We start from the raw sequence: 19,449 nt of genomic DNA, 5'->3' as shown, positions 1-19,449 counted from the left end.
ACCCAAGATCTATAGCCATCTTTGGAAATACAGACCCTAATTTCTCTGTTTGCTGATTCCTACCAGAGGGACTGTGTGTCCTGTCTTCATAAAGTGTTTGAAAGGCACTGTAGGAGTGTGCAGTGGCACTGTGTGTTAGAGCAGCATGACAAAGATGCCTTGCATGTGTAGGAATTGTATTTTCCTGGGGGCAGTGTCCTGAAAGTCATCAAAACAAGAGGGAAACCCACATGTGGAAAAGCCTTCCTGTCAGCTGGTAAATTAAGAATAATATGGCCATACTGCTGTTGGTGGGCTTCAGTTAAAGAAGATGTTGCCATTTTGCAGGTTTATCGCTGGAGCGCTCAACCAACTCAATTGCCTCACGTGCTCGACTGTGTGAAAGGGAGGAGGAGGTAATGGCTTGTTTTGAGAGAGCGTGTGTTATTGCCCAGGTGTACTTGCAGGAGCTTGAGAAGGTAAGAAGAAATGTACTTAGGGTGTTGCCTGGTGGCCTGCGTGGGATTTCCAGGGTTTTGACAGCAAAAATAAAAAAATGGAGAAATGTCAAGTGATCATAGCAAGGAGTATGAAAGCAAGTTGGAAAGAATGAAGTGTCTCAGTAAAATCATTTCCAAAACAGCAGTTTAGCTGGTCTCTACCTGTTTTCTCTGACAATGAGGTCTGGAAACCAATTTTGTCTGTGGTAAAGCACCAAATACTTCAAATATGCACGGGTTGGGTCTCAAGTTTAGCCCTTACTAAAGAGGAGCTATGAACTTAACATGGCGAGTCCTGGCATGAAGGAACTCAAGACATTTTACATACCTGCTGTGTAAATGATACACAGTAGTGGATATTGAGATCCCTGACGAGCTGAAAGAAACCTTTTGGGGTCAGCTATAGCAGTTTAATTGCGAGTACTTCACCTTTTCCAAGTGAACCTTGAGGAATCTAGGTCATTAGAAGCTAGATCCTCTATCCCTGGAAGTGTTCAAGGCCAGGCTGGATGGGGCTCGGAGCTGCCTGGTATAGTGGAAGGTGTCACTGCCCATGGCAGGGGAATTGAAGCTGGGTGATCTTGTAAGGTCCCTTCTGACCCAAACCATTCTGTGGCTCTGTGATGAGTAGCAAGTAACTGCTCAGCCCATGGTTGGTGGCCCTCCACTGAGCCATGCAGATTGTGTGCCACTGATTTGCTGTGCCCATGCAAACTTTGCCTAGCTGAATTTTCAGGACATACCACGTGCTTCCATGCCCTTCCTTTGCCACACATTAGGCTTGACATTAGCAGTGCTGGTGGCAGTGCATGTTACCTGTCCTGTAACTCAAAGGCCTTTGACCTGACCAGATACTTCTGCTCTTCTCTGTAGCAAAGGTGTGTTTCTGTCTCAGGTTTTGTTTTTAATTGCATCGAAACAAGAAAAAACAAGCTTAGTGCATGTATAACAATTCATTAAGAAAGCCAACTAACAAGTGGCCTGCTCTGTTTCTCTACAGAAAAAAAAGGAATAGTTTTTAAATTTAAAATGTTACTGTCCTTCCATTGTGGAAGGATGAGTTCCTGCCAGTGCTGGACACCGTAAATTTTTTTTACTGACAGCTTGGGTCTGTGAAGAAGGGAAAGGGTCTGACCTGTAATTCATTCACTTAGAATCAGAGAATCAGTAAGGTTGGAAAAGACCGCTGAGTTTACTGAGGCCAGCTATTAATTCAGCATTACCGTGTTTGCCACTAAACCATGTTGCTGGGTGCCATGGTCCCGTGCTTTTTGAACACTTCCAGGGATGGTGATTCCACCACTTCCCTGCACAGCTTGTTCCAATTCCTCACCACTCTCTCAGTGAAGAAGTTTTTCCTAATATCCAATCTAACTCCCCCGGCACAAATTGAGTACATTTGCTCTTGTCCTATCTCCTGGGAGGAGATCGACCCCCACCTCTCTACCAACCTCCTTTCACGTAGTTGTCTTCTGGACACAGAGACAAAAATGCAGGATTGCTGATAGACATAGTAAAAGTTCAAGTAAAAGTAAAAGTCCTTCTCCAGTCCTAAATGAAAAACCCTGCTTTGGAGAAGCAGCTTTCAGCAATGGAAGCTGCTTGTTACCGGTAAGGAAGCAAAACCAGGAGAGATTTTGATAGGACAAATAGAGGAAGGATGAAGATTCTTCCGTCAGGACTCCTGACGGCTTGCTAACTCTTAACAAATATTTATGTTATATTAAACTAGATAAACCTACTCAAACATTGTATTAATATTTCTGTGCAAGATGCTGGATCTTTGTAGTGTGAGTGGTATTTCTCAAGCTGTTGGTGTTAATATGTGGCTTTCTACTTACTTTATTAAAGGTTGGAAAGTAATAATGGATGGTGTTTTAAAACTCGTATTGCATGCAGAATATCTCATGGAAGTAATTGTATAGTTTATTTTAAAATTGATTTTGTAACATTTTTGAATAGCTAATAAAGGTAATATTTTATTGTTGAAGATGTCACTGGCTCATGAGGATCTGGCTAGTTCCAACAGTTGTCTGTATTCCCAGATATTTCTTTTTTTTCCTCACAGACCTTAAACAACACACATTCAAGGAGTATCAAGGGCAGCAATGTGACTTACTCTGAGTTTGAACTTTCCTACTTTCTGGAAGCAGCTTTACAGAGTGCCTACGTGACTCAGTTAAAGAAAGGGTAGGTGGATGCAGATATTAATAAAATTACATAATATTGCATGTTTTGTCTCAGATGAAGACTAATTTTTTTCTCTTTATGACTTTTGGCTGCTGGCTTACCTCAAGTCTCCTCAGTGTCCTTCCGTTTCTCCTGTTTGTGTCTCTCTGTCTTTCTTAAGAGTCTTAAGCATCATTTTTCCAGACCTGCAAGTAGAGTGGGGTAGAAAATTTTTCTTGTCTTGACTCAGCTTTGTTCCCTGTGGAGACAAGGGGAGTTTGACCGTAAAGAGAGAGTGGAATTTACACTGCTGTGTGCCCTTAAAATTTTCAGCCACAGCACCTGATTTAGAGTTCAGTAAAGTCTTACAGGTAGTTTCTTTCATTTGTTTGTTTGTTTGTTTGTCTGAGGTCTTAAATATCCCGATCAATGCCCCAAATCTGTGTGTTTTTACTATGGAGAATGCATGTGGGAACAGTGCTGCTCCAGGGGATTTATTACACCTCTGAAATACAGCTCCTAGTGAACTTCAGAAGGGCAAGAGGAGTTAATATGTACAAGCCTACAGTGAATTTCACCTGTGGAAAACCTTCTCGAGACCAGCAGAAAAGACACTGTGAAAGCCCACTTCCAAAGGTCATTGGTGAGGACAGGCTGTTCCTAAACCAGGCCTTCAGACGTTCCCTAAACGTGTCTTCAAAACGCAATTAACTCTGGTCATCCAATGGAGAGATTTTGTCATGTAGGAGGGTGTCTCTTCAGCATGTGTAAACAGCACTTGTAAGAATCTATCCTTCCTTAGTCCTGTTCTTGCACTATATTACTCCATTTATTCTCAAGGAATCAGATACTGAGTTTCTCAGTACAAACTGTCTTCACAAATATTTAACTTTGGCTTTTTTTGCCTTCACCCACAGTCAAAGATATTTTCTCTCATTTTCTTCACTTCCTTTCCTGCTGAGTAAAATGGAGAAGAAAGCAAAAAAAAAAAATAGGGAAGATTAAAAAGATGGAAACTAGGAAAAAAAATCCCAGCAAAAATTAGTTTAAATTCTTCTGTAGAAAATTTAAACCGTTTTTTGATCCTGCTGGAGGAGGGTTGCTTCTTGTTTAGGGTTTTTGCTACCTTTTTATCCCCCAAGAGTGACTTTAAATGCAACTGTGAATAGCCACTGTTCTCCATGCATGTAGAGTGAAGCTGTACCTGTAAGCATATCCATGAGAGGTGCCTTCAGGTAAGCCTTGTTTGAACCTGGAGGCTTACAAAAACACAAAGCTCAGATGTTGTAAAATGACCCCTTTAGTCAGGCAAGTACAAGTTTATGCAGAGAGAAAAGCATGAACTTGTAAAGCATAGTCTCAGTGTCCTCTTGGTATGTGGTTTTCCCAGGTGAGCTGGGGGTTGGCCAGCTGTGGCACAGTATGTGCTTTCCTAACCCTCTGTCCTTCTCATGGCAAACAAAAAAACTCGGGTCTTGCCAGTAAGCTCATTAACTATGTAGTAAAATAAAATCCCATTTAGAACATATGGCACTGATGTCCTCTAGGCACCTTTTGAATATCAAACTAGTGATCATTTTGTTCAGCAGCATTGTAAGTTCAGTCTTCATCAGTGATGCGTTCATTATATCTAGTGGGATATTTTGGCTTTTACTGTGGGCCCCTGCATGCTCCCTTCCCATGTTATTTTAATGATGGCCTTAAAAACCAAATCCCAAACAAAAACAAACCACAAAAACCCTCCAGGAAAACAATTTGAAGCAAAATATGTGTGAATTAAACTGTGCTTTGATTATAAGATGAATTGCTGCAACAGCAGCAAAATGTTCTCTGTAGCTGTCTCCTGATGAAATAGCAATGGAGCTCCTGCAGCTGGGATGGGAGTGGAATCCCATGGGCTCCTTACCTCCTTCGGTGCAAGTGAGAAACATCAGCCAGGGTTGGAAGGTCCGGTGGGATAAAAAGAGCCTGATGGGATGTGGCAACTTGTCCGCCCCCGCGGCTGATACTAATGTGTGGTTTTTGCCACAAGAGGGCATAAGCAGCATTGGGATATGTTAAGGAAAGGGGAGGGATACGGGAAGAAGCTTTTTAGGATGCTTCATGAGTATAATAGATTACTCCACCTGATACTGAACAGCTCAAAGAAATGCTTTTGTTCACCTTATTGCTTCCAGCGTGTTCAGGTAGGAAATAAGCCGTGGATGATGACTGCTCAAGCTGTCAGGGGGTAGGTTCTACCAGGTGGGATGTCCTTCCCCAGTCCTACATGTGTACAAAAGGAATAGTGAGGGCTTTATTCTTGTCTCAACAGGCAAAAGAGCTGCGAGATCCAAGTGCTGTTGTTATGCTTTTGTTCCTGCTGACAGGATCAGATGTGCTCTTCTTGGAGTGTGGTCAGGGATGCCCTTTTCTCTTGCAGTGTGCAGTGGAAAGAAGGCAGCAATATAAAAGAAAGATCCAGTCTCCCCTTCAGGTGTTGAACTGCCAGCTGTAAGGAGCAGCAAGTCTTGCAGCTGTGGAAGTCACAGATGCTTTTAATAACATGCTACTTAAAAATACTGTGTTGCTGCAGGTGCATTTCCTGCAGTTGTTTGCCATGCTGCAACCCAAGAAAGCTTTCTTTTGGTCCTTCAGTGAGGAATGTTGATGCTATGGATGCAGAACATAGGAAGGCAGATGCTGTCATACTGTAAGAGGCAGCCAGTTGTCTTCATGTTATCACCTGCACTAGGTTTTGGGTCTTAGTTGGTTTGTTTGGTTTTGGTTATTTTTTGATGCAGATGTATAAACATAAGGCTCATTTCTTACTGCCTTTTCTTTAGGTGCATTTTGTGTCTGTGCACGAACAGCTGTTTAAGGAGAGGGTATGGTTTGTTAGAAACCTGGGTGAGGTGCAGAGGTGCAAAAGGAGGTGGGCAAAGGCAGTGGTGTTGCTGCTGTTTCTGTGCTTTGAGTACTGCTTTACTCTGGAGAGGTGACTATGCAAACTGCTATGTAATTATCTCAAGATGGTTTGTTCTATCTCTCAGCAACTAGCTGTTTTAGCAGTAAATGAGTGGGGATAAGAACATGATCTGCTGGTGACCATATTGTTGGGGCACTGTCTTTGCAGACCTTTGTGTCCATGGTCCACTCTTTTATTGTCAATATTTTTCCCAGCAATTTGCATAGAAAACAGTGTACTTCTTTATTTTCTTGTGTCTTAAAATTTTATGTAGTGTTAACCGAACTATGTGACATAACTCTGATATGACTGCTTTGATTCATGGACTGGTAATTCATCTATATTAACAGGGTACATGCACAAACAAAACATATTTTTATGCCAAGCTGGACTGACTGGACTTTCAAGTTGCTCTTTGTCACAGTTTGTGCCCATGATTGTCTGTGTTCATTTTTATTAGATTAGCCGTAACTGAATCCTAAACTGCACTTCATCATGTTTTGTTCAAATGGTGCTCTGGCCACTGCTGTGGCTAAAACCAAGGCAGTTTAATGATCATGTGCTTTTCTCTTCCTGTTTTTCCTCATTTCTTTTTCTGGCTTCTTAGCAATACGATAGGGGCCTATGGACTCTTCCGACTAATTTCATTTCCATGATCTAATGTTCACTTATGATGCCATGGCTTGAGGCAGCATTACCTGGGATTTCCAGGTAGTCCTCTACCCAAGTCTTGCAGGGACTCAAGATTGTTTAGTTTCTAATCTAAGTAAGATCAAGTGTTTTCACCACTGGTTGCTGGAGGCTTTATGTCTGCATACTCATCCAGTCATCTACATAGCGTGTATTTCTGTTCAAATACATACTTTTCTTTTTCTTAACTTCTTAAGGTCCTAATTGAAAAAAATATATATCTCTTCAAGTGCATGTTTAGTATGTAAAGAGCATATATTAACGGAACAGTGAGTTCCTTATTGTTACGGGCAGAGCAATTCGTATGCCTGAAATGAAATGTGCTGGGATGGTCTCCTGGCTTGGAACAGTAGAGTGGAAAGACAAACTCCTGTGTTTGCAAAATGCTGGCAGGTGTGCTCTGTCTCCTGTCATGGCTCAGTAATGTTCGATAAAGTTCAGAATACAAAAGCTGCCAAACCAAATCCTCAGTCCTGTAGAACTGGTATTGTTGAGAGCTCAGGGGATTGAGTGGGTGCTCTTTGATAGATCCTGACCACATGGGCACTTGTCTGGGAGGTGGTGAGTGCTGGGTGCTCCTCCTGTGCCATCCATTTTGCACTGCTGCTGTCTGTTAAAGGTGTTCCTAAGCATTTGTCATGTGCTGCATGGTTCCAGCCCTGACTGCTGCAGATGGACAGCAATTTGCCATTTATTCTTTCATTCACTTCAGTGTCTCTATTCCTTGTTTGTCTTCTCCCCTTCCCCCCATCCCAGAGCAAGGTGTTTCTACCAGGAGGCTTGTTTTATGGCCTTGTCTAAAATGTTGAACTGTAATGGTGCTTTAGTTTTCTAGGAACAGAGCTGTCTCCTTTTATCACATTCTGTAGGTTTTTCTTGTAAGTATGTGCCAAATGTGAAATTAATTGGCTTTGCAAGTGGTCACTAGTCTTCTTTCTGATGCTGGTTAATGCAATTCATTGGCACTGTATTAAGACAAATATCATTATGCTAACAAGAAACCTAAACAAATGCATTTTTGAAAATGCTGTAGAACTGTTAGCCTCCATAACTCTTCTGTCCAGCCTCTTAAGGAGTCCATGGAAGAACAGAAAATGCTGGTAGTTTTCGGTAATCAAGGAGAACAGCTGGGCAGCTGAATTTTGTTTAGATGGGGGAATTTATTAATTTTTTCTGTCTGATAGTAAATACCATGTAAACAGTTCCGTTGGATTTGGTCACTGCTTGTGCATAAGGTCCAGAACTCCATCTTTGTGAGTATATTCTATTCTAGACCCACTAAAAAGCACCTGGTGTTTTGGCCCTGTCGTTGGAGAGCTTGCTGAATTATTTAAGTCCAACTTACAAAAACTTCCTTGAGCTTTTTTCCCCTTGAGAAACTCAAAGTGCATTTTTTACTTGGGAGAAAGTGGACGTAAAAGAGACAGCATTCTGACTTTCTCTACAAGTCTTCAGTGTTTTTGCTCTTGTCTTACTTTCTTGCTTGCCTGTACATTGGCCATGATTAGATAGTCTATAGATTACTTCACAGCTTAAAACTGAGATGGGTATTGCTTGGAAGTAAGGCCATAAGCATTTGCATTCTGTGGCATGGTGAGTACAAGCTTTAGGGTGGCATTTTATGTAGCCAGTATTCATGGTAAACATGATCACATTTTTATCCCCCCACCCCCAAAATGATTACTTTTTTTTTTATTGTCATCAAATGTTTGCTGTTGATCCTGGAGTGCAAGACGGTTTGCAGTGCATGAAAGCAGGCACAAATGCAGTCTGTACTGCTTACCTTCAAAATTTAATCAGTTTGACAGAAAAGGTTTTTATGGCTTTGTTTTTTTAAATTAAATTTAGCTTTTGTCTGCACAGAAAATTCTCCTGGATAAGCTGAAGTGGCAGTTAATGTACCAGTACAACTGCTTATTTTGTTGTCTTGTACAACATTGCTCCTTTTCTGATAGCTTGTATTTCTTAGGGTAGCTCTGACCCTGCAGTGAATGTGCACTGAACCATTTTGCAGTTACTGTGGTGGTGGGGCCGTGTCCTTAGCCTTGAACAGCTGATAGGCTGCCAGTGTGTTAACTAATATGTCCAGTGTTTAATCTTTCCTCTCTGCATCCCTCTGAGTGCACAGACACATGATTAAGATAGCATTTGGCAAGTAGTCAGCTTTAATTGCTCATGGTGTATGCAGAGTAATGTGATTTTTTTTTTTAAATTTTTGTTTTATTTAGTCTAACACTCTTATTGCAGGTTAAGTTGTGCTTGCAGACAGTTACTGCAACTTAACTGCCTGATAATAAACTGTTTAAACCACTGTAATTTCATCATGTGCCTGGACCATCAGACACAAGACATTTAAGCACCACCTAAAAGAAATCGTCATTTATAAGCATCACGTAAGCTCAGTATAATTCAAACAAGTACAGTCTGTGTGTATGAAGAGGAGATGTGGATGCTTTTAAGGAGCAGCATCTGCTTTATAAATATGAGCTACGAAAGGCTTCCAAATGTCCCCTCTGTTCATCAAATGTGAATGTGATCTTCTCTTAGGAAGCCATCTGGAGTAGGCAATGCTGCAGTCGCTGCCTTGCACTGTGCCATTGTCCTGTCTGTGCCTCAGAGTGACTTGTCTGCTACTGCACATTCAGTGTTAGTGGTTGTTCCACGGGCTGTTTGAATATCAGGTGTGTTGCTGAGCTTTGGCACATTATAAAAATATTCTGTCTGCAGTGTGCTGATTTTAGGGGTTTTTCTTTTTTTTTTTTCTGTCTTCCCCACAGAAACATTGTGAAAGGAATGAGGAGTCTGCGAGAAATACTACGGACTGTGGAAACAAAAGCTACTCAGACCTTCAAAATGGTAAGGGGATGGGAGATGGGAGGGTGGGGCAGTCTGGTATGCAGGAATTTTCTTGACTGACCAGTGCAGTAGCACAAAAGTGTATGTCCTCACTTGATTGATTGCTGGCTTTTTTTTTTCTTTTTTTCTTTTCTTTTTTTAACTTTTGGAAGTGATATGTCAAGTGATCCCCTTAATTCAAAGACCTGCCCAATTGAAACCTCCAAGCCTTCAGATTTGGGGGTGTAGGTTACTTTTGTTGGGTTTGTGTTTTGCTTTTTGTTTGTTTGATTGTTTTGTTTTCTTGTTTTCAGTGCATTTTCTAGCCCTGGTAGAAACAGAGATGTATTTAGTTTGACAGTGCTGTCCTCAGGTGACGCCGTCTTGTTTTCTTTCTCAATTTCAGTGTGCATGCACACCTTTCTTCATTTGCATGTAGAAGCATTAAGTACTTCTGTCTCTTGCAGCAAGCAGTGTCTCTTCTGTAAAACCCTCCTCAATACAGTAGCGAATGATTTTAATTGTTTTAATTTTTTTTTTTTTTTTGGTGTTGGCATTCTGCATCTTTGCATCCTTTTATCCTAAATGTCTCAGGTAAAGAAATATTTATGTTTAACTTAGACCTGTAACTGGTTCTTCCCTGTCTCCTCTTGGAGAGATCTTGTCCTTAAGTTACTCAGGAGGTGACAAGGTCAACAGCAGGCAGAATAGCAGTCTTGGGAATGAAAGCTTTGCAGCCCTAAGAGCATTGATACTCTTACAGCTAAACTTGTACTTGGTACTACTTTGTGTTCTGTGTCATTCCAGAGAAGTTGGGCAGGGGAGGTGGGCATGGGTTTGCGTAGTGGTTTTGAGAATACAGATGCATGTGGAAGCTTGTGCAGGAAATTAGAAGAGACGACTTAAATAAATGTCCGCTCAAATGGTTGCATCCTTCTCCAGACTGAGATCAGGGTTCAGCGGTATTTTTGTGCTCACCTGTTTTACCATTTTGCTGAAATGAGTTTAACCATCTGCTGCTCCTAGACTGTGACAGAATGTGGCTCAATTGCTCCTGTCCCTGTGCAACTGGGGACAGCTGTACAACACCCCTGGGGGAATTATCCCTTAGGGGAACTCTCAAGGTGTTCACTCAGTAGCTTTTCCTGGGATTTCCAAGTTGCATTTTCATTTTCTTACTTATTTTTAAAGAGCCGTCAAGAGGGCAAAGGGAGGAACGTGCTTAATTAAACAAGTTTTTCAAGCATGAAAGTAAAACACATGATTTTTTTTCCCCCTGATTTGTGGGATCACAGTGTTCTTCAAGCATAATGATGCTTTTTTTAGCCAAAGGCAGTAATAACATAAATCAGAGTCTTGGCCTGTTCTGGTTTGTTTGATCTTATTCAAAACAAGAGTGAAGCTAATTTACACAGCTACTGTGCTGTATATTAAAATTAAAGACACTAGAAGTATTTGGTGCTTGCCTTGTGAATGGCTTACCACAAACTGTACTTCTACTTCTGTGTGAACCAGTAGAGATCTTTCTGTTGCTGGCTTATTATTTTCCCTCCCCTCTAAGACTGTAGGAAAAAAAAATATAGGAGAGTTGACTCCTCAGGGTAAAACTGACTGAATAATTACACACTGAGACGATAATATGATAGTGGCTAATGTTGCAGGGCCTGAGGCCATTTTGCTCATAGTTACTTGCTATAAAAAGCATAGAAAAGCTTAGTTAGAAACAGACTGCTTTCTGTAACTTGTCAGTAGGAGGGCATGGAAGGTCTTGGGATTTCCAGGGAGTTGTACGTGACGATATTTCTTTGAGACCCCATCGCACACTCAGATCACTGCCATCTATGAAGCCTTCCTTTATGATGTTTAAGAGACAGTGGTTGCTACTATGGTTGCATTTTAGACTAATTCAGTGAATTCATGTGTGATGAGGTGGATGAAAATCAAGAGCCTTGCATCAAAACAAGTTGTTTTTCTGAAATTGATAGTAAGAACTTTAACCTCAGTGTGGTTTATTTGATCCCATAGATGTTGTGGTATGACATCTATAACATACCTGTCCTGGTATTTAAAAGAAAATGACTCTTGGTGGGCTCATAACACATCTCATAAAGTGTAAATTTCCTATAAAAGACATATCCAGTAGTCAGAGAAGTTGCAAAATACAACTTACAAGTATCAGGACAGAAGGGCTGAAGTTTCAGCCTGCCCTCTGTTTTGTGCAGTATTTACTTTATAGCTTAGAGTGGCGTGCTGCTTAGAATTCACAGAAGACACCACCCATTTTGATATCTCTGAGCTTGTTTGCATTCTCATCTATTTTGAGTGCAAGAAATTAGAGATTTGATGGGTGTCAGACAAGGGCAAATGCCAAAGATAGTTTTGCTAAGTGAAGTTAACTTGCCTCCTTTTGGGCCCAGTTTGCCAGCTGTGCATATGAAGTGGAAAGCAAGTATTTAAGGATCTTTCACTGCTTGATGGTAAAAAAAATACATGTGATGTTGCTGTCTCACTGTAAAGTTCCTAAGCATCTTCCCTCCTCTGTCCTTTACTGCAACAGGAAGAGAGGAGGAGTACCAAGATGAAACTATAAAAGTCTACAAGGAAGAGTGATATTAACAGATAAAAGGTTGATCCTTTAAACCTAACACAAAAGTTGCCTCTGGTCCTGAGACTTGCATACAAAATTCTGAGGCTGAGAACATGGTGTAGTGTCATCATACTCTGTTATAGTAACTACTGTGAGATTCTCAGCAGTCCACCTGGCAATCAGTTGTCCTTGTTCACCAAAGCATCCCTTGCTGCCAGGCCCTTTTGATGCTTTTTTCCTAGAGCATTGCAACAAGACCATGTAAATGCAGAAGTCTGGGTTTTCTGAGGAGGGAAGAAACTGACACTTTTGTAGATCTTAGCAGCTGATCTTGCTACTTCAGCTTTCTGAAAAATGGTACTGTCATGCTGGTACATCTCCTTCCCAAGGTGGAACATGGGGAGGGGTGAATGTTTTGTGTTGGAGAAGGCTTCACTGATGTATGTGTTCTTCTGTACTGTTCACTGATCTCTAGACTGCAGCCAAACAGTTAGCCCAAGTACTTCTCCATTCCCTCAGTGAAGAGTGTTACTGGAGCCCTTTATCTGATCCGCTTCCTGAGTTCATGAACAAGGAATATCAGTCTTATGTTAGCAATCATCTTTGTCGGAGGCCTGAGATGTACTCGGAAGAGAAGTAAGTGTTCATTTTTATTTCAGTTTATTGGAAGGAGGAAGGAGTGTATTTGAACACTCTTTGGTACTGCTAATTATGTCACTTCTTCATGTAGTAGTTTCGTGTCTTCTTGTTTTTCAGCTTCCCTCTAAAAAGTCTGCTGGAAAAATAAAACATTAAATTTAGAGTGATTTTTTTTTTTTTTCTTTTTCCCCCCTCAGGAAGGAGAAAATCCAACCAAAGGGCTGTTGTTGCTATGAAATTGAAATAATCTATTTAGGGTTCAGTATAGCTCATCTAAGATATATTGCAGAGCTTTTAATTGTGTGAACTGGCAAAGAAAGTATTGCCTAGCAAATGAATTATGCATGAGATGTTTCAAGTTACTGCTTCTCTAGTGAAATGAGAAAGAGGCTGACAGGATAACTCTTGACCTTCCTCAGAAAAATGTATTCTGTCTTTCAGTGTGTACTGCCCTCAAGACAACGTGGAAGAGGCTCTTCTCCTCCTCTTAATCAGTGAATCCATGGTAAGCCAAAAATGAGTTTGTAGTATTAATAGTGCAAAGGGATAGCTAGCATTACCATATCTCCTGGTTGGTTCTGTTTACAGAATCTTCCCTAGATAAACAGAAACAAGGGTTCAGATGCTGAGCAGAAAATGCTATCTATTCTTTTATTAGTGACACAACTTTTGTTAAATGAAATGTCAGTGAAGAGTTTTGGGAATTGTCTAAGAAGAGAAAATTACTGCATTCACCATTGCTGCCTGCAGGTTCTGACATCCAGAGACATTGTCAGTAGACAGATGTTTCCATTCATAACATCTGTGTGGATTTATGGACCAAGAATGAGAGGAAGAGAGCCTTGCCTAAAGCCAGGCATGATGGTGGTACCTGCTGTTTGGAACTGCAGGATGCAGTATTCTGCTTTCATGCCTTAGTCTGCAGTCCTTGGCTGTTTCAGCCTGGAGCGATCTTTGACAGTTTCTGATGCGGTGATACAGGGAATCTTGTGACATGCAGAAACATTCATAATAAGCTACAGTGAAATAATTAGATTTCTTCTATTTATAACATTGATGGCTTTAAAAAATCCATTTAAGAGGCAGGCAGAAGATTTGAGGAAAAATAACTGCATGGTAACCTTTGATAATTTTCATGTTTTGAGAAGATGCAAACATACAGAAAATGTGTAAGAAATGTTTTCTGAAAGTGTGCAAGTGATGTGTATTTTGCCTTAAATACAGGGTGGACACTTGTACCTCAAAGATTCAAAACCTTGGAGCATCAACAACCTTCTTAGAAACTTTTTAATAACTTTCAGACAAATTGAAAAGAGATACTGTGGAAACTTCTGAGTTTTTGCTTCCTTCGGTTTTTCTTGTCTGGTTCTTCTGGCTCAAGTCCTTTCCCTTTTCCGCAAACTTCTTCAGAACAAGGCAATTTAATATTGTCTGCTTTTAAAATTTGGGGAAAAACTGAAGAGGTGGAACCACCCCAAAATATTAAATTGACTTCAAAGTCATGTACATCAGAGTGTTACTATGTGCTTTTCAGTGCTCTCTAGATTACACCTCTGCAGGACATCTGCTTTGTGTTTTCAAGGGCTTTTCTTCAGTCAGAAGGGCTTTTCACAATTAGTAGTGGAGATGGCAGGAGTGAGGGCTTGTAGAATATCATGGGCACTTGTATTAAAATCAGAAGTACTCATGTCAGTGGGTTTTGCTGGGGCTGATCCAAGCAGGAGGAGGATCGGGATCTGGAGCAGTGACAGAACTGGCTGCTCCAGCCTTTCTGGGACTGACTTGCAGTTAGAGAGGCCATGTGGAGCCCCGAACTCCACAATCTTGTTCTGCTGAGGAGGTGAAAGTTATCCCTATCCAATAGCGTGTAAAATGGTGAGCTAACTGGTCCTGTAGCTAAGTTATGGATGAAGTAGTGTGAAAATGCTATTGATAGAAGCTGGATTGCTGTGCTGAGTTCCAGGTTAAATAAGTAAGCTTGTGTATGCTTAAATGCTGCCTCCAGTATATAGGAACTTCTGGAGGAAGATGCAAGGCATTTTGATCTGCTACGTATAAAACAAATACAAGAAGATCCTGTAGCAGAGCACTGCAGGAGCCATGTAACTGTGTTTCTGATTCTGGGGAAATGGCACATCTGAGCTTTCATCTTGCATCAGCCTTGCCACGAGTTTGTTCTAACTAAAATTCAGGACAAGTGTATAGAAATACACCTAGGAACCACGTGAATGTTCTTCCTAAGTGAAGGAACAGAGGGAGCACTCTAATTCTTATATATGTTTGCAATCCATAAATACTTTCCTGTAGATTTTTATTATGGTACTTAGAAGGGGAAATTTTGTTTATAACAGCGTTGCTGTAGGCTAGTGAGTTTTTTCATGTACAGGTTTGTTGTTTGTTTGAAGTTTTGGTTTTTGGCTTTGTGAATTTTTTTTTCCTTTAAAAAACTTACAGAAGGTCGTGGAATGAGTTAACAGGAAGCAGATTTCTAACTGAGGTCTCTCCCTAATGATATGATGTTAACAACTGGATAAAACATTTTCCTTCCTGGAGAGAATGTCAGTGCCAAGTGGTAGTGATATGTTTCTGTAGGCCAATAAGCAACATAGTTGGATTTTGGCTGGATTAGGTGTTCTTTCAGTACTTAAAATTATGAACCCCTTAAAACGAAACAGAAGTAAGCAATTACGTTGGCTACTCTGACACTTTGGTCTATCAGAGCAAAACTCACCAGAATGGTACTTCTCCTGTCTGACAAAGGGCAGCCAGGCCATTGTAATTCTCTTGCAGGACTGTAAATCCAAACAGCTTCTTCACACGCCCGTTCCTGACTCCTACCACTCCAAAATGACCTTGAAGGGGGACAAAACTACGGGAAGGAGGGACAGAAAAAATTGTCAGCCTGTGGAGGGGACACAGAGCAAAGATGTACTGGGGAGGAGCATGAATCATCAGAGAACCTCAAAGTAAATACGTGCTGAAAAGGAGACATGGTACTTTTTCAAGAAGTATACACCTGGAACACCTTTGCTGCGGAAATTCACTCTGTTTTTGCGTTTGACTTGCATTCCTAAGGTGAAGCTGACATCTGCTTTGTCAGGATCTGTGTGACTACCAAGGAGATCTTACGGGGGAGTAGAACTGTTCCTGTAAAGGGGAGAGCAGGAAATTGCCTTGAGGTTCTTGAGAGCCAGACCCTATTTCTCACCAAACCTTCTCTGGCTCTTAATGGTGGAGGGTTCTGGCTTGTGATTACTTCTTATCACTTTCCCTTGCATTGCAAGGCAGCCAGTTTGCATATTATGGTGGGATGAAATGAGAATAAAGGGGCAATTAAGGGTTCCTTCAGTATTTCACTCACTCTGCCTTTGAGCCTGTGTACGTAAAAGGTTTTCAAATGGCCAAATAACATGGTAGCCTCTTTCATGGCTCTGAAGGTGCTTCTGTGGATGTATTAACACTTACAGTGAAAGCTTGTAGCCTGTTTTGCCCTGGCACTCTCACGAATTGCGTCCTGTGTTCTTTATGTCCTGTTAAAAATGGGAGTCTGTTTTCGTAAGCTGAGGCATCTCAGTAAACAATGAAAAGAATCCTGGTTGTTGAGCTTGGCAAACGTTCCTTCTCTGTGCCAGCTGTTTCTTAGTCACAGCCTTTGGCTGTACAGTTCTCATGCGGGAATCTAGTGAAACAAATCAGGCAGCCTGAAGCTTGCCACAGTCAGGGCTGTCTTTATGGGAGTTTGGGCCTCCTGGCTACTCTCTCATTCCTTTTGTATAGCATAAGTTATGGGCTGTGTTTCTGAGAGGGGGAAAATGCTCTCCTTCAGACCAAGAAGGCCAGCTGGTGACAGCCATTACAAGCTCAGGCTGTGGCAGAATGATGTGTTCCTATCACATGTTGGAGAAAAATGGACTTGCCTATTTTTAAACCACTAGTCCTCCTTCTTACTGTGTTTAACCCATCTAAACCAGTGACACTGTTTGTGAGGAGAACTGAGGACATCTTGTGACTTGCTGGAGTGTGATTTTTCTGCATCACCTACTAGTGGGAACAGGACTGGTTCCACTATCATGGACTTCGGTGCTTTGAGCTGCAAGGTGTAGACAGAGAAGGTTTGGCATGACTAACCCTGCAGGTTTGTTTATTTTAATAGCCATTCTCAGGAGTATTCAGAGTTGACTGCACTGCCTTTAAAGTTACCCAGAAGCTTCTCAGAGCCAGGAATGGAACACTTCGTATTACTTTTTGTGTTTACTTTTGAGGTTAAAAAAAGGAAAAAGTTCTTTGTTTGCATTTAGAAACCTTCCCTTCTGGAATCTGAGGTCCAACGTACAGTCTGAAATGCCTTTATTCAGTGCTGGCAATGCTGGCTCTTAACAGCTGGGGATTTTGGCTGATGTGGTCCACCAAACATACTAGGTAACATGGTTTATTTTTTTTGGCTCTGTATTCACTCATATTGGAAATGAAGCTTCTTGTATCCAAAACGAATAAATTCTGTGCCTGTGTAACAAAGATTAGAAATGTCATCCCCATCTTATCTCCGATTTGAATCCCTAAAGGCGATTTGACCTTGGAGGGCCTGAGAGCATGGAACAGATGGTGAGGGGGGAAGTAGGATACTGGGACTTGTCCTGTTCTTTTTACTGGTGAGAACAAACTCATGGCTGTGAGCATGCCTTTAACAGAACAACATTAAACCCATGTATTTTTAAGCACAAAAATAAATAAAACCTGTTAGCTCTACAGTTCCTAGTTTTATAAAATAACGCTGTCCAACAAATACGTTGGTGGAGAAGAATCTCTGGTTGCTTTTGTAGGTTGGTTTTTCCTTTTTTTCCTTTTTTTTTAAATGGCACCAAGCCCAGTGATGATACAACAGCTGGATTCCCATCATGACTATTTTACTGAGGGCCATTGGACTATGGCAGCTGAAAGAGACAACTGGGGGACGGGGTTGCCTGCTCTGTTGGTTCCTGCCAAATCGTGGTTGTGCACTTACAGTAGCAAATCTGGCTGTCTCTTTAGCTGGTTTGCAAAAGTTACGTGTTTGGGACCTGCAGAGATGGACTGCAGGATGTTTCTAGTGGGAAATACACTACCTCTGCTAGTTACCTCTTGAATAAATGGTTCTAATGTGAGTTGCTGGAGAACAGGGTATGAGAGCTTTTTTTCTTCTGCTTTGCAGTAGTAAGTCTTGTTTCCAAATGTGCAAGGAGGATTTAAATTCTTGGAAGATAGCTTTCTAAATCCAGATAACTGTTAGCAAAACCCAAGATAGTATCCATAAACAACCTTCCTTACTTTCTGCTTCTCTCTGTTCCTTTCGTGTAGGGTCATTTGGCAGCTTTGGATGGGGGGCGTATGTCTGCGTTGCTTTCGGTGATGTTTCCAGAATTAGTTCTGCTACAGTACAGGGTGTTAGAATGCACCTGAAACATATAAAACGTATCTATATGGTCACATTTAATAAGCAGTTATAATGGGCTGTTTTGATGAGACATCTGAATTGGGCACCAGTAACCTGTGGTCTGTTGATTACCAGAAATGAGACAGATGCCATGCAGTTCACAAGGAGATAAGTTTTCATTTGCTGTGCTTCTGGTCTGAAGTGGAATGAGTTGTAGTATCTCTCTGAGAGAAATTTTTTGAGCTCCTGGGGCATGGTTAGTCCTCCCTGTTCTAATGTACACGTCATTTTCACAGCAGCTTTGCAGTCAACCCTGAATACTTTCTTTGCATATGTTAGTGAGGGAAACCTTCGGGTGCTGTGTAGAGATGATCAATAGCTTAGGCAAAAAGTCTGTAGCCTCATCCATTGAATGGGTTCTTGCCATTATGAAGAATTCATTCATTTTGTTGGCAGTACAGGCAAAACAACCAGAAGGGCGACCCAAAGGATATGGTATAAATATTTCCCAGCTCTTAGCAGAAAAGGCATCAATTGCATGATTTCAAAGGCCTGTTGTCAATCTTACACACACAGCATTTGTTTTTCTCTCTTAATGGTAGTATTGAATCACACCAATTACATTATTACAGTACACTGTGTAAAACATGCTGCCGTTCTGTATAGATGGGTTGCAGTGGATCTGGCAATTATGTCTATTATGAAAAGACACAAGTTGAACATTCAAATGCCCATGAATTAGGGGGCAGGCAGCAGGCACTCATTAAAGATTTTAATTGCTTTCTTTTTCTTCTTTGGAAAAAAGCAGGGGAAGCCATGTTTCAAAGTGAGCAATTAAAGGATACTTCATAGCTAATTGCTGTGAGAAGGGGCTGCTACATGGAATATCTCTATTGTAATTCATACAATTGCTTGACGTTTTATTAAGAAGCACATCTTTGTACTGTGGTAAAATTTAATTTTCTGCAGCGTAACTGTGTGCGTAATAACTGCTGAAGTAATGGCTGTTTGGATTTGCTGTGGCTCTTTTCCTTTCTTGCTGAAATAAACAAGCCATAAATAAGCATCACTGATGTACAGCAAATCTTCTGTGGGCAGGGGGCTTATCCAGTTTGCAGGTGAGCATACTGTGTACGTGGATGGGAAGGTCCAAGCTGCGTGTAGCTCAGCACGGCGGGCACTCGCAAAGGCAGAGGTGTTCCCTGCTGTCAGAGCCAGCACGGGTCTGAAAGTCCCATATGGTGCCATTGCTGTGTTTGGAGCCAGACTGAAAGGCCCTGCTGACCCCCAGGTTCTGTGCCCTGTCAGATTCAGAGACACCACCATGGCTGAATGCTGGCTTAGCTCAGGGCCACCAGCCTGGGCTGCAGCCTCCTGGGCATGTGTGGCCTGTAGGAGGGCTGTGTCACTGGGCTGTGGAAAGGTGGGCTGGAGATGCTCAATGTCCTAGGTCTGGCCTCACTACAAAATGTGTCCAGTCTCCCCAGATAGGATTGGTGTCATGTCTGAGCCACCTACGTGCACAGCTAATTGTGCCTAATGCATCCCAAAATATGCAAATGTGATGCAACTCTGGGTTGTTCGATTACCTTGGAATACTTAAGAGAGGGGAATTGACTGTGTATTTTTGCCTTTATAATGCAAGTTATGCTAATTCCCAGTGGTGAAGCTTGTGTCGGTAGCACTGGTGACC

The 19,449-nt window shown here is 41.5% G+C and overlaps 1 protein-coding gene across 1 annotated transcript in view; it reads left to right on the top strand.

The window, feature by feature from the left end:
- TTC7A (tetratricopeptide repeat domain 7A) overlaps positions 1-19,449 on the top strand; it is a 172,244-nt gene that overhangs the window by 20,523 nt on the left and 132,272 nt on the right. Inside the window, 5 exon segments of the mRNA XM_032102796.1 lie at positions 328-458; positions 2,548-2,669; positions 9,063-9,141; positions 12,183-12,343; positions 12,788-12,851. Coding sequence (XP_031958687.1) covers positions 328-458; positions 2,548-2,669; positions 9,063-9,141; positions 12,183-12,343; positions 12,788-12,851 — 557 coding nt within the window.

The sequence above is a fragment of the Corvus moneduloides genome, chromosome 3 (genome assembly GCF_009650955.1).
Source record: "Corvus moneduloides isolate bCorMon1 chromosome 3, bCorMon1.pri, whole genome shotgun sequence".
Lineage (NCBI taxonomy): Eukaryota > Metazoa > Chordata > Aves > Passeriformes > Corvidae > Corvus > Corvus moneduloides.
The sequence above is the reverse complement of the archived record's forward strand: the minus strand, read 5'-3'. Positions and strand labels throughout refer to the sequence as shown.